Source organism: Manis pentadactyla, chromosome 9, assembly GCF_030020395.1.
Source record: "Manis pentadactyla isolate mManPen7 chromosome 9, mManPen7.hap1, whole genome shotgun sequence".
Lineage (NCBI taxonomy): Eukaryota > Metazoa > Chordata > Mammalia > Pholidota > Manidae > Manis > Manis pentadactyla.
The window spans coordinates 21,010,873-21,025,305 of record NC_080027.1 but is presented as its reverse complement, the minus strand read 5'-3'; the positions used below and the strand labels follow the sequence as shown (position 1 = coordinate 21,025,305).

Here is a 14,433-nt window from a genome sequence, read left to right as displayed (position 1 = left end):
GGGGGTAGGAGAAAAGGGAGGGCTGTACAACACAGAGAAGGCAAGTAGTGATTCTACAACATTTTGCTATGCTGATGGACAGTGACTGTAAAGGGGTTTATAAGGGAGACCTGGTATAGGGGAGAGCCTAGTAAACATAATATTCGTCATGTAAGTATAGATTAGTGATACCAAAAACAAAGCAAAAAAAAAAAAAAAAGGGCAGTTCCGGTGTGGTAACCTCCAACGAGTTCTACACAAGGGTATAAAGGGCATATAAAAGTGTAGGCAAAGGGTCTGTTTGTGTTTATACAGAGGATCAAAGCCTAATTGGGCTACCCCGAAAATGAACTAAGATACGATATGAAAAAGAACTTCCAACATCAGCACTCTCGGGAAGACTCATGACAGAAGATGATCATCAAAAAACCCCAACAAAGATCCACGCACTGCTACAGCTGTAGATGCACTCATCCCACCAGCTCCTGGACTTGCCATGGCAATGAGGAAGGAGATATCTAAGCTGGCCTGTGCATACAGTAAAACAACAAATTTGACTGGATCTATACTGTTGGAACTCAACCAAGAATTTGGAGAAGTGCAAATTGTAGCGCTCCAAAGTCTTACAACTACAGACTATTTACTGTTAAAAGAACATAAGGGATGTGAACATTCCCCAGGAATGGGTTGTTTTAATTTGCCTGAATTCTCTCAGACTGTTTAAGTTCAGTCGGACAATATCCACCATATCATAGATAAGTTTTCACAAATGCCTAAGGTGCCTAACTGGTTTTCTTGGTTTCACTGGAGATGGCTGGTAATTACAGATATGCTTTGGTTATGTAACTATACTCCTATTATGTTAATGTGTGTGCGCAATTTAAGTAGTAGCTTAAAGCCTATACATGCTGAAGTTACTCTACAAGAAGATATGTCAAAGAAATAATCAATCTTCCCATGTTTTCTTCCGCCTGCTACTTCTATAGCTTTTCTTCTTCCTTCCTAATTACAACCCTTAAATAGAATTCGTGGTTCATATCAAATTTACCGAGTATCATAATTCTTCCAAGTGGTAAAGATACCTCAAGACAAATGCTGGGCATAGAAGCCACAGGGCATAAATATGCAAAGAAGTAAAAAGCTAACCTTTTCAAACAATAAGGCTTCCCTCTCACTTAACAACTTCACATTTCCCTGTATGGCCCCAGAAGATGACTGGTTAGCCAGAGACGGGTAAGATTCCTCAAGGGAGGAACAACCTAAGACAGGCACAGTCGCAGGGGGGCCATCAGGTTAGAAATTGGGGATCAACAGAGGTGAGGCTTAGAACCTCACCCCCCCTGTTCTGAGAGAAATCTTCTGCATCCGTGGATGTTTTATTGCCCTGGTCTAGCTTGGATTAACACATAGTCTACAGGCACACACCTGATCATCTACATTTGCTCTCTTACAACACCAAACTATGTTTTCTACCTTTATCTTGTATCTACCTACCACTTCAGCATTTTATTAAAAATAATAATAATAAAGAGAGAAATGTGGTATCCACATATAAATCAAGTATAAAAACCAAATGAGTATTCATATTTGAACTGACTGTTTAGAGTTCATAATGCATGAGCAAAACCGAAAGTTTCTGTGATGACTGCCCTTGTACTGTTCACTATGTAGCTTATTCATTATGTAAGAATTTGTTCTACATGTAAGAACTTGCTTGTTATGCCTCAGAAGATTGGAGACTGACGAAAATTAGGCTTGGGGTGGATTAATGATTGTGCATTGAGCATTGACTCCCCTATACAGAATTTTATTGTCGTTACAACCATTTGTTCAATAAATATGAGAGATGCCCTCACAAAAAAAAAACAACAAAAAACGAAAAACAAACAAACAAAAAAGGACAGACTTCCAATGGTAAAATAAATAAGTAACCGGGATGTAATGTATAGCATAAGGAATATAGTCAAGATATTGTAACAGCTTGGTAGGGTGATAGCTGGAACCTAGAATTATGTATATAAATGTTCTACCACTGTGTTGTACACTTGAAACTAATGTAATGTAATACTGTGCGTCAACTACCCTTCAATAAAAAATAATTATTTTAAAAAAAAAAAAAAAACCTTAATTCCTCCAAAATTGGAAAATACTTTTTCTTAAAATACTTTCATCATTTCACTCTCTAAAATACTTAAATCTCCGTCTCATTTGGGTTTTCCTGCTGGAATATAAGGTATTAAGAAAACTATTTTTCACTTTAAGGCTGTCCAATTGTCTCCAAAACATTTATTTTATGTGTCTATATTTTACCAATTTGGTAGGCTATTTTTATTACAAGATAAATTCTCATTGGTATTGGACTTTTTTTGGCTGAAGTACAAATTTCTACTCATTTTTCTACTCTCTCTCTATATGTGTGTATACGTACATATACTCTATTCCTACTGCGAGGAGGCCCGGGAAATGCCTGTTTACTCCCAGCACCGCACGGGGCTCGTCACCAGGGGCCAGAGCCCCTTCCAGCACAGCTGTTTCTGGGATGTGCGTCCCCAGCAGCTCAGGTCCGGCTGGCCGCTCACCCCCCGGCTGTGCTCTGTCACCCCTGGGTCCCGGGAGGCCTCTGTCACCACGCGCTCCTCGCTGGCGTCCCCGATCTCCGACGCAGGGCTCCTGCTCCTGTGCAGGTAACTTCCCCAGTCACTCTGTCACCATATGGCCACAGGAGCTCCCTGTCTTGTAAATATTTTTATCTTCATATTCATAAACCTTTAGAAATCATTATTTGCTTAATAACAGGGATCAACACCCTATTTTTATCCTGAAAAACTGATTTGAAGCCAAGATTCTTAAACAATCTAGTGTAGGAAAATATAAAGCCTGAAAATATTCAAATCTTAAAGCTGTAAAATAGGAAAATATGATGATATGCTGAAAAGGGCAGGAAAATGTTCTCCTTATTAAGATGTTATTTTTAATTTGTATGAATATTTTAATTTAGAAAACTATTTTAATACATTCAACAGCCAAATATAATATTGTTAAGATGGTCATGAAAAAACCAACATATTACTGTTGTACATAAAAATAAAACATTTGTCATCAGAGTATTTATTCAACTGTTACACAAGACAGCCTCTAACTAGTCATCAAGGAACCTACTAGGAGAGAGAAGAGTATCAGAAAAACAAGTCCAAGATTTCAGTCCAATAAGAACAGAGGATCCTATGAAGAGTTCATGATAGATAAGGTGAGATTTGGGTGTGGGTCAATTTTTGATGGTCTGAAATGATGTTGCTCTGCACCTTATCCATGACTAAAGAAATGAGGTGCATTGTGTGCTCTACTCCATGGAGAGGTTGAGAAGTATTGAAGAGAAAATATTCCAGGTACTGAAAACTTTACTAAAGAAAAAAAAGGAGAGTGCCAAAAATAGACTTTTAATTAAAAACTTACATGTGTCATGTGGAGGAGATCCCTGGGGTAGAAATAACTAATTTTATTTAAAGAGCAGTTTATGTTTAGAAGGAACAAAATATTTTAAAGCCAGCTTGAATAAGTTTGATGAAAGAAGTGATTTCACATACGGAGATTTAAGTATCAAACCCACTATGTGAAAAACATCAGCAACATCCCAAATAAGGAAGGTAAATATGAACCTCTTTAAACAGACAGTAAGCAGTAGATCATATTGTTAAATTTAAAATAAGCATTTAACATACAGTAGCAAATGTGACACCTTCTTTAAGCAACTCCTATTACTTCTGATGCTATTAAACGAAATTTACAATGAAATAATAAATAGTGATATTGGAAAACTAATAACTGAAATACTTTATGTAGGTGTAGAGATTAGAGGAAACTTCATTTTGAGCCAAAATAATATAACATAAGTGTTATATTTATGTGTCCAGCTTGATATTATAATGGGAGATTTAAAATAAAATGATCCATTAAATAGATTACAACACTGGGGAATCCAAAGAATATTGATTTTAAAGAAAAAAATGATAGAATTAAGGATTTCTAAAATAATGAGAAGAATGGTAAATTCAATATCGTTTTAAGGCTTAAGTTTCTGATTTATATCAGATATAAAAATATAGCTGAGGGTTGCATAGCTTGCAACATCAAACTGAGTTAGAATATTGTTAAACATTTCCTTCATTATTTGGGTTTTTCTGAGAGTGGAGGCTTGAAATTAAATAAAACTGTTACAAACTAAGTTTTACTTTAATTGATTGAGGAGAACCTAAGCATTTACAAGAAAGACATATGATTTTATGAGAGTACATCTCTGCTCTATCTAATCTGCTCTTGACAAATACACAAATCTTACATCTATCACATTACACATTGATGATTTCATCACCAAAAAGGTAAATTTGTGCATTGAAATTTTCTTTAGTGCTGGAAGTAATTTTATTCAAGTAATAAGAGTGAAATCATTTATATTAAATATGCCATTGATAAAAGTGATACATAATGATAAGATTTTTATCTTCTTGTATATTAATCCTTTTCTCCCTTTTAAGAATGATGATTTCATTTGAAATATGTCTTTTGTTTTAAGTACTCTCAAAATCAATTATTCAGCACCATATTAGGTGTACAAGCAGTTTCTAAGATCTATATTGATCCCAAGTAGGAAGATGTTCACAGTCCTTACCTCCCAGATCCCTTAATGTAAGTGAAAGGAAAGACATACAAACGGAATTGGCCACACTGAAGTAAAATGCTGTGTGCTCTTGGATTGCAGAGTAGATATAAATATAAACAAAAATATTGGCAGAGAATTCATGGAGAACTCTCAGCTTAAGGGTCTGGTATTTTTATTACACTGATGACTGCTTTAAGATCTCACCATTTCTACATCAACCATGTGATACAAAGAAAAGTAAATTAGTATGTATTTTTTTCCTACTACTTGGAATGGAGAGTAAAATTTAGAGTAATAAAATTTACTGTTTAATAGCAACAATAACAGCTATCTTTACAGAGAGTTTTATAAATGCCGGGACTTCTTCAAGTTGTTTTGCATATATCAAATGGATTTACTCTTATAAAAATCCTCAGGGTCAGTACAACTGTTGGCCAGTTTTACAGTCAAGTGAGCCTTGGCACAGGAAGATTAAGAACTTGGAGGAGTTCACACAGCTAAGAGGTGGTGGAGTCATAATTCGAACCCAGTCCATCTTGGTAGAACTGTATTCCTTCTGCATGACACTATATTTATGTTATGCTTTGTGGACAAATTGTAAACCCACAGAATGGAGAAATGAAAGGCAGGGCTGAGACAGATTTTGTCCAGGTGCCTGAGGTGCAATATCTAAGGAGACACTGACTTTCAGGATTGTGCAATGCAGAATCAGCCCTGAAGTTTGGTACCTATGAGGTCTCACTCACCTTCACCAATTCTGGCCCTGGTAAAAGGAGAGAATGGAAAGAAATGATTACCAAGAAGTCTGTCAATCATTCTATTAAAAAAAGTTCTGCTAAAAAATATGTCACAACCTTAAGGATTAAATATTTAAGAATGTAATATATTTTTATCATATTTAATCAAAATTAATTGATTTTACAAATATTATCTCATTTAATTATAAACATACAGAAGACAAACTTAGAAAATCAAAACAATTGTTTAATATCGCACAGATATTAAAGTTAAGATTCTAACTGAATTCCAAATAAAAAATTAGATGCCAACACGCAATCACAAAATCTATGTACACATGATCAAATTATCCATCACTGGTTAAATCTCAATATCATAGTCTTTCAGAAATGTGACTTTAGTAACTTACCTGAAGTGTTGTTTTCAAGGAACAACAAATCAGGTGGAGGTGCACGCAGCACACAGGGGCACGGCAGTCAGTACAGTGTGAACACTGATAATCCTTAGGGTGTAACCCAAGAGGGTAGGAAACACACGAGTAGTGACATTACTAAATTAGAAACAATTGCAGTGCTTATGAAAACCAGTCCTGATATCTTGATACAATTTAGGGAATAGCACTGATCTATGCAGGTTGAAGTGAAAAGCACATGTTAAATTTCCCCTTTCCGCAGATGAAACACCAAGAAAAACCAGCAGAGGAAAATGTAACTGAACTGATGGGATTTGTTCTTTTGGGCTTTGCGGATGTTTTCCTTCTCCAGTCATTTCTGTTTGGCTTGTTTTTAGTCATGTACATCATTATCTTGGTGAGCAATGGCATCATACTCCTAGTAACAAAACTAGACCCCACTCTCCACACCCCCATGTACTTTTTCCTGGGAAATTTTTCTTTTTTGGAAATCTGCTATGTGTCAATTACTCTCCCCAGAATGCTCATGAATCTGTGGACCCAGAGAAGAACGATTTCTTTAGTTGCCTGCGCTACACAAATGTGCTTTATGCATATGCTGGGAGCCACAGAGTGTCTCCTCCTGGCCGTGATGGCCTATGACCGCTACATAGCCATTTGTAACCCTCTGCACTATCCTCTAGTCATGAACCACAAAGTGTGTGTCCAGCTGGTGGTTGGCTCCTGGATCAGTGGAATTCCAGCCCAGATAGGGCAGACATGCCAGATTTTCTCTCTGCACTTTTGTGGGTCTCATTTAATCAACCACTTCTTCTGTGACATCCCCCCAGTACTCAGCCTGGCCGGTGGGGACACATTTTTGAATGAAATGATGGTGTACATAGTTGCTGTATTATTTGTTATGGTTCCATTTCTGTTGATCCTTATCTCCTATACCAAAATCATCTCCACAATCCTTAAATTGCCATCAGCCACAAGTCGGGCCAAAGCCTTCTCCACCTGCTCATCTCATCTCATGGTTGTAGCATTGTTTTACGGCTCAGCCACTATTACCTATTTACAACCCAAGACCAGCCACTCAGCAAGAACTGGTAAAGTGCTTTCTCTCTTCTATACCATCGTGACTCCCATGTTTAACCCCATGATATACAGTCTAAGGAACAAGGATGTCACCATGGCCCTGAGAAAATTGTTACAGAAATAATTTACTTCTTTACAAAATGAGTCACTTGCAGGAATTGATTCCTTCCTGTTGATACTGAAATGTCAACAAATATTTATTTTATACTCTTTTTCTGCCTATACACTTGTAGTTTTTCCAAATTGTATATTACCTATAATGTTGTAATGTCTTTATTTATACATTTGTGTGCATGTCATCAATAACAAGTCATTTCATTGGTAATTCTGTAATTTTAGTGTGTGATGTTTTCTCTCGGTGAGAACTTTTGATAAGGGTTGACGTAATAAACTTAATTGCAGTAAACACTCTATTATATCACTTGTTGTAAAGTATGTCACTCTATTTTTATATAATTTTAACAGTTAATTTAGGAAACAATTAGCAATGAAATTTAAATATAAATATTTTAAATTATAGTATATATGTTTAAAATACATATGTAATTTTTTATTTAACAGTGACTCTCTAAGAAATAATTTCTTAGAGAAAAAGCACCTTTTTTGGTAATGTAGTTACATAAATGATTTTGATATGCCAGTATCAGTGAATATATAGCATGATTTATATTAATATGAGATTAAATATTTCTATTAATCATAGAATCTTGTGTTTTGATAAAAATGAATAGTATTTAAATATTTGCATGTAATAAAAAGAGAGAAGAAAGTCATGAGCATATTTTTCATATATTTTCCTGAGAGGATAGTAGTGATTGAAAAATTAGAGAACAGAAAATAAAGTTTTATAAAACACATAGGGTATAAAGATACAAATATCACATATAACTTGTACACCACATTTATATGCACATTGAAAATGATTACTGAAAATGTTATTCCATGTTAACTGTGAATATATGACAGTAAAATATTCAGTTATTTTGCCTTTCATGTACTGATATTTATGTTGATAGCAAGAAGCCTGTGTTATTCATGTAATCATGAGAAGCAAAGTATAAATCTGTGTTCATTGTGTGTCAAAAAAGTCATGATTAGTTGTTTGTGTTCTCTCTATTATTACAATTAATTTTATTTTCAATATTTATGTTAATCTAATGAATTATTTGTATATGCAAATAGCAGATCTCTAAGGAACCAGGACCTGTCATTAATTCTCAACGTTAAGTAGAATGTGGTTAGGCTTGCACCTGTTTTAAAGTATTAACCCATAAGTGAAAGTCAGTTCTACTCACACGTATGATCATGCCTATAAGAAACAGTGACATTATAGTGGAAATGATTGGATATAGGGAAAGAATTAAACAAAGGGAAACATAATAACAACAATAAAAGTTGAAGAAACATTTTCAAGCAGAATTCAGATAACCCCTGAACTGGTTAGAGGTGGAATGGAATGACATAGATATTGACAAGACTCCTTTTTACTGTCCCTGCTGCCTAACTAGGAAAGAAAACAAAACAAAAAAACAGTGAGATAGAAGTGATAACTAACAGGGGGAAAACATTTAAAAAGTATTAATAATGTCAATAGATATGAACTAATCTCTTTTTATAGAAGGACAGCTAAGAGCTATGTTCTTGGAGTATGCTGGTTTTCTTTTTTTTGCTAGATCATGAAGTTCATACTCTCCAACAATCTTTGAACAGGATCAAAAATTATTTTCTCACTTATCTAGACAAGGTACAAACAAAAATCTAAAGTAATTGCTACATTCAGTGGTAATAATATGACAAAAATTTATTTGTACCACTAATTTTTAAACATTATGAATATGTACAGCTAATATTCATGCTTTATAAATTATAAAATATCTGTAATGTCAGGATACATTTTTATTTCTTATTTGAATTGCATTATTCCTAAACAATTCATTTACAGTGCTAAAAAACTGACTTTTCTTCTTTATAAACACCAACAGTGTTGTTTATTTGCATAAGAATTCATGCTTGTGTGTGTTTTTGTGTATGTGTAAGTGTGCACTTCAGGAAAAGAGGATTGCTTTCCTAGATGAAACTCAGTTAATGAGAGAATAAGGGGAGGTCAGCAGTATGTGTGGCATCTTTACATAGTTTGATTTGGGGAAGGAAAAATACTGAGCATATCTACACATGGAATTTGCTATGGATTCTTGGTTGTAAAAGAATGTGCAGGGGTAATGGTAGACAATCTAATCTCTCTTCCATACTTTTAAAAGAGTGTGTGTGTGTATACATATACATATATAACTTTTATGTTGATATAATGTTCCTTTAGCTGAGACATTAAAACATTCAAGAAAAGAGTATTTCACCAAGAAGCTAGATAATTAGTATGTGCTATGCTAATTAATGTAAAGCTAAATAATGCCTCCTGTCTAAAAACAAAAAGCCCGGGAAGCCCACTAATTGTCATGCATGTCTGGAGAAGTCAAAACAGAATAGACTTCCCAAGGTTTAGAAGGCAGGAAACTTTGGAAAGTATTGCAGAAAGGTTTTCATTAACACTGTTTAAGTTAAAATGATTTCCATGTTTAAATGTGTAGCCTTAATCATCTGGAAAACTAGATTTTGTCAACATCTCCTCCCACATTCTTGAATTTTTCCAGCAAGACCCTTTGGATCCAACATCATGATTATTTGTTCATAATACTGCTGTGAGATAGTGATTTAGGCATTATTACTGTTTTATTTATTGAGTACTTGATACAAAGAACATTTGAGTTACTCAAGAATGCAGTTTACAGTTTTGTTTTTTAATAAAGATCCATTATTCTGATTCTTGGACTAATGCTGTTTTCCTTATACCATGCCATGTGCTTTTCAAAGACAGGAGAAAATAGCATTCCCCTAAACAGTGAAATTACTTTCCACACCCTCATCACTGTCATCACGGAGAACGTCTTTAATTCTTGATGCATGCGAGCAAACACATGAGGTAGATGAAGATATTAGTCATACATACATATAAAAACAATGTTACAATTTAAATGGAAGCTCTTATGAAAAGAAACTATCTGAAGGAGCAAATATCTATAAAAAATCAACTGACACAGTGATGTAATTGTTAGATAAATGATACCGTTCATAGGAACTGACATTTTTAGAAATACAGACTGAGTCTGCAGTGACTTGCACATTCTAAACAGAAAAGTGCGTGTTAAGTGCAGTGATGATAAATCCCCCAAATTTTCTTACCTGTTAGGATGTTTATGATTGATTAGCTCTTGATTTTATCTATACTCTTTGGCAAAGAAAATCTTATTTCATATAAATGAAACAAGAATAAAATGGGCAAGATTGGTTATAGTTACACTCATTTAAATATAACTTGGAGGCAGATGGTGAGACACCTTAAATGTGCATATATTACTATTCGTGATATTAAGTAATTGTGTGTGAATCTTTGTTTTAGGTTTTCTTTCTAATTTTCAAATGTATTCTAAATTGAATGAGAAAAATGTCAGATTTTTTCAGTGCAACTTTGATAATCAAGTGAGCTATGGCAAAGGTTTCTGAAATGCATTTCAGAAACTGGTGGGAACAACAATGATGAAATAAATTTAAAGCAGGAAGACAGAGCCAGGTCTGTTGTTTGATACTCATTTCCCACACACTCTGGGAAGAAGTGGGAAGGAAAGATCCCAATGTTCAATTCTTTCTGGATACACATAGCAACATTCTCTTCATACATACTGAGAAAGTAGAGGCAATAAAGTCTTCATTTTGTTTTTATATTTTGCTCTCAAATATGATTTATAATTTGGACTTGTCTTCATTTCCTCAACACATATTTAATGTAAACAAACTAGGAGAAAATGAAAGTCTCATAGATATAAATGGGAATACCACCATAATATTTGTAAATATTTGACACATCGTAAAGGATAGCACTATTTATTCTACATATTTTTAAACACAATTTTAAGAGTTAACTGATCTGAAAATATTAAAGGTGTGTTAATTTGTAATACATAGTGAAAAAGAGAATTTATGCTAAAAAACAGAGTATTTAAAAGTTGATTGGCTTGAGGAGGCGGAGCCAACATGGCGGCGTGAGTAGGACAGTGGGAATCTCCTCCCAAAAACACATATTTTTCAAAATACAACAAATACAACTAATCCTAAAAGAGAGACCAGAAGACATAGGACAACAGCCAGACTACAGCCACACGTTGAGAGCCCAATGCCTGGTGAAAGGGGTAAGATACAACCCCCAGCCCGGCGGGACCCAAGCACACCTCCCCCCTGCTCCCGGGGGGAGGGAGAGGGAGCCCAGGACTGCTAAACACCCGGCCCCAGCGACCCACACCAGAGCACAGAAACAGTGCATTCGTGGAGGGCTGGAAACTAGGGAAACAGGGAAGCAAGATTTCTGAGTGGATCCGAAGCTGATGCCCCTGTGACAAAGAAAAGTGAGTGCTTTTTGAAAGTCTTAAAGGGACAGGGATGTAACAGCTGGACGGAAACAACAGAGGTCACAGCCCAGTGGCTGGAAATTACAGGGAAAACCGGGCACACTAACCCCCTGGACAACAGCTCTGAGACCCCTCATGGAGGTAAACAGCCAAACAGCCCCCCGTCCATTACCCCTCTGGGCGCTGCAAAAGCAGAGAAGCAGCCTAAGGCAGACCACGCCAACATGAAGGGAGATTCCTCCATATCGCCCAGGCAAGACACAAAGACCCACTCTACACACAATTACACAACACAAGCCACTAGGGGTCACAGTTGTCCCAGTAAAGAAAGGCCAGTAGCAAGTGAAAAGTTTGGCCCTCCCAGCTGACAGTCAATAGCACCTGTCAACATGAAAAGGCAAAAAAATATGATCCAGACAAGACTAACCCAGACAGCTTCGGCATCTGCAACATCATCCCCTGAGAAGGAACCATGGGAGATAGATTCAACCAATCTTCCTGAAAAAGAATTCAAAACAAAAGTCATAAAAATGCTGATGGACTTGCAGAGAAATATGCAAGAACTAAGGAAGGAGAATACAGAAATAAAACAAGCCCTGGAAGGACTTCAAAACAGAATGGCCGAGATGCAAGAGACCATTAATGGACTAGAAAACAGAGAACAGGAACGCAGAGAAGCTGATGCAGAGAGAGATAAAAGAACTTCAGTAATGAAAGAATTCTAAGAGAGCAGAGTGACCATTCAAAACGGAAAAATATCCGCATTATAGGGGTGACAGAAGAAGAAGAGAGAGAAAAAGGGATAGAAAGTATCTTTGAAGAAATAATTGCTGAAAACTTCCCCAAACTAGGGGAAGAAAAGGCCTCTCAGACCACAGAGGTATACAGAACGCCCATGACAAGGGATCCAAAGAGGGCAACACCAAGACACATAATAATTAAAATGGCAAAGATCAAAGACAAGGACAAAGTATTAAAGGCAGCCAGAGAGAAAAAAAAGGTTACCTACAAAGGAAAACCCATCAGGCTATCATCAGACTTCTCAACAGAAACCCTACAGGCCAGAAGAGAATGGCAGGATATACTTAATGCAATGAACCAGAAGGGCCTTGAACCAAGACTACTGTATCCAGCACGAATACCATTTAAATATGAAGGAGGGATTAAACAATTCCCAGACAAGGAAAAGTTGAGGGAATTTGCCTCCCACAAACCACCTCTACAGGGCATCTTACAGGAACTGCTCTAGATGGGAGCACTCCTAAAAAGAGCACAGAACAAAACACTCAACATATGAAGAAGGGAGGAGGAGGAATAAGAAGGGAGAGAAATAAAGAATCATCAGACTGCATTTATAATAGCTCAACAAGTGAGTTAAGTTAGACAGTAAGATAGTAAAGAAGCTAACCCTGATCCTTCGGAAACCACAAACTTAAAACCTGCAATGGCAATAAGTACATACATTTTAATAATCACCCTAAATGTAAATGCACTGAATGCACCAATCAAAAGACATAGAGTAATAGAATGGATAAAAAAGGAAGATCCATCCAAATGCTGCCTACAAGAGACACACCTCAAACCGAAAGACATGCACAGACTTAAAGACAAGGAATGGAAAAAGATATTTCTTGCAAATAACAGAGAGAAGAAAGCAGGTGTTCCAATTCTGGTATCAGACAAAACAGACTTCAAAATAAAGAAAGTAACAAAAGATAAAGAAGGACATTACATAATGATAAAGGACTCAGTCCAACAAGAGGATATAACCTTTATAAATATATATGCACCCAATACAGGAGCACCAACATACTTGAAACAAATACTAACAGAACTAAAGGAGGAAATAGAATGCAATGAAATTATTCTAGGAGACTTCAACACACCACTCACTCCAAAGGACAGATCCAACAGACAGAAAATAAGTAAGGACACAGAGGCACAGAACAACACACTAGAACAGATGGACCTAACAGATATCTACAGAACTCTACATCCAAAAGCAACAGGATACACATTCTTCTCAAGTGGACATGGAACATTCTCCAGAATAGATGACATACTAGGCCACAAAAAGAGCCTCAGTAAATTCCAAAAGATTGAAATTCTACCAACCAACTTTTCAGACCACAAAGGCATAAAACTAGAAATAAACTGCACAAAGAAAGCAAAAAGGTACACAGACACATGGAGGCTTAACAACATGCTCCTAAATAATCAATGGATCAATGACCAAATCAAAATGGAGATCCAGCAATATATGGAAACAAACGACAACAACACTAACCCCCAACTTCTGTGGGACACAGCAAAAGCAGTCTTAAGAGGAAAGTATATAGCAATCCAAGCATATTTAAAAAAGGAACAACAATCCCAAATGAATGGTCTAATGTCACAATTATCGAAATTGGAAAAAGAAGAACAAATGAGGCCTAAGGTCAGCAGAAGGAGGGACATAATAAAGATCAGAGAAGAAATAACTAAAATTGAGAAGAATAAAACAATAGCAAAAATCAATGAAACCAAGAGCAATTTCTTCGAGAAAACAAACAAAATAGATAAGCCTCTAGCCAGAGTTATTAAGAGGAAAAGAGAGTCAACACAAATCAACAGTATCAGAAACGAGAAAGGAAAAATCACAACGGACCCCATAGAAATACAAAGAATTATTAGAGAGTACTATGAAAACCTATATGCTAACAAGCAGGGAAACCTAGGAGAAATGGACAACTTCCTAGAAAAATACACCCTTCCAAGACTGACCCAGAAAGAAACAGAAAATCCAAACAGACCAATTACCAGCAACGAAATTGAAGCAGTAATCAACAAACTACTAAGGAACAAAACCCTCGGGCCAGATGGATTTACCTTGGAATATTATCAGACATACAGGGAAGACATAATACCCATTCTCCTTAAAGTTTTCCAAAAAATAGAAGAGGAGGGGATACTCCCAAACTCATTATATGAAGTTAACATCATCCTAATACCAAAACCAGGCAAAGACCCCACTAAAAAAGAAAACTACAGACAAATATCCCTGCTGAACGTAGATGCAAAAATACTCAACAAAATATTAGCAAACCAAATTAAAAAATACATCAAAAGGA

At 35.9% G+C, this 14,433-nt stretch overlaps 1 protein-coding gene across 1 annotated transcript; it reads left to right on the top strand.

Annotated features, from left to right (window-relative positions):
- Window positions 1–6,024: 6,024 nt before the first annotated feature.
- On the top strand, window positions 6,025–6,990 carry LOC118908074 (olfactory receptor 10AG1-like). The gene has a single exon (XM_036877137.2). It carries the CDS (start codon window positions 6,025–6,027, stop codon window positions 6,988–6,990), a length of 966 nt encoding a protein of 321 aa, XP_036733032.2.
- Window positions 6,991–14,433: the final 7,443 nt, after the last annotated feature.

What these genes read in the sequence shown, in the direction of transcription:
- LOC118908074 (XM_036877137.2), top strand. Translation starts at nt 6,025, where the DNA reads ATGTTAAATTTCCCCTTTCCGCAGATGAAACACCAAGAAAAACCAGCA.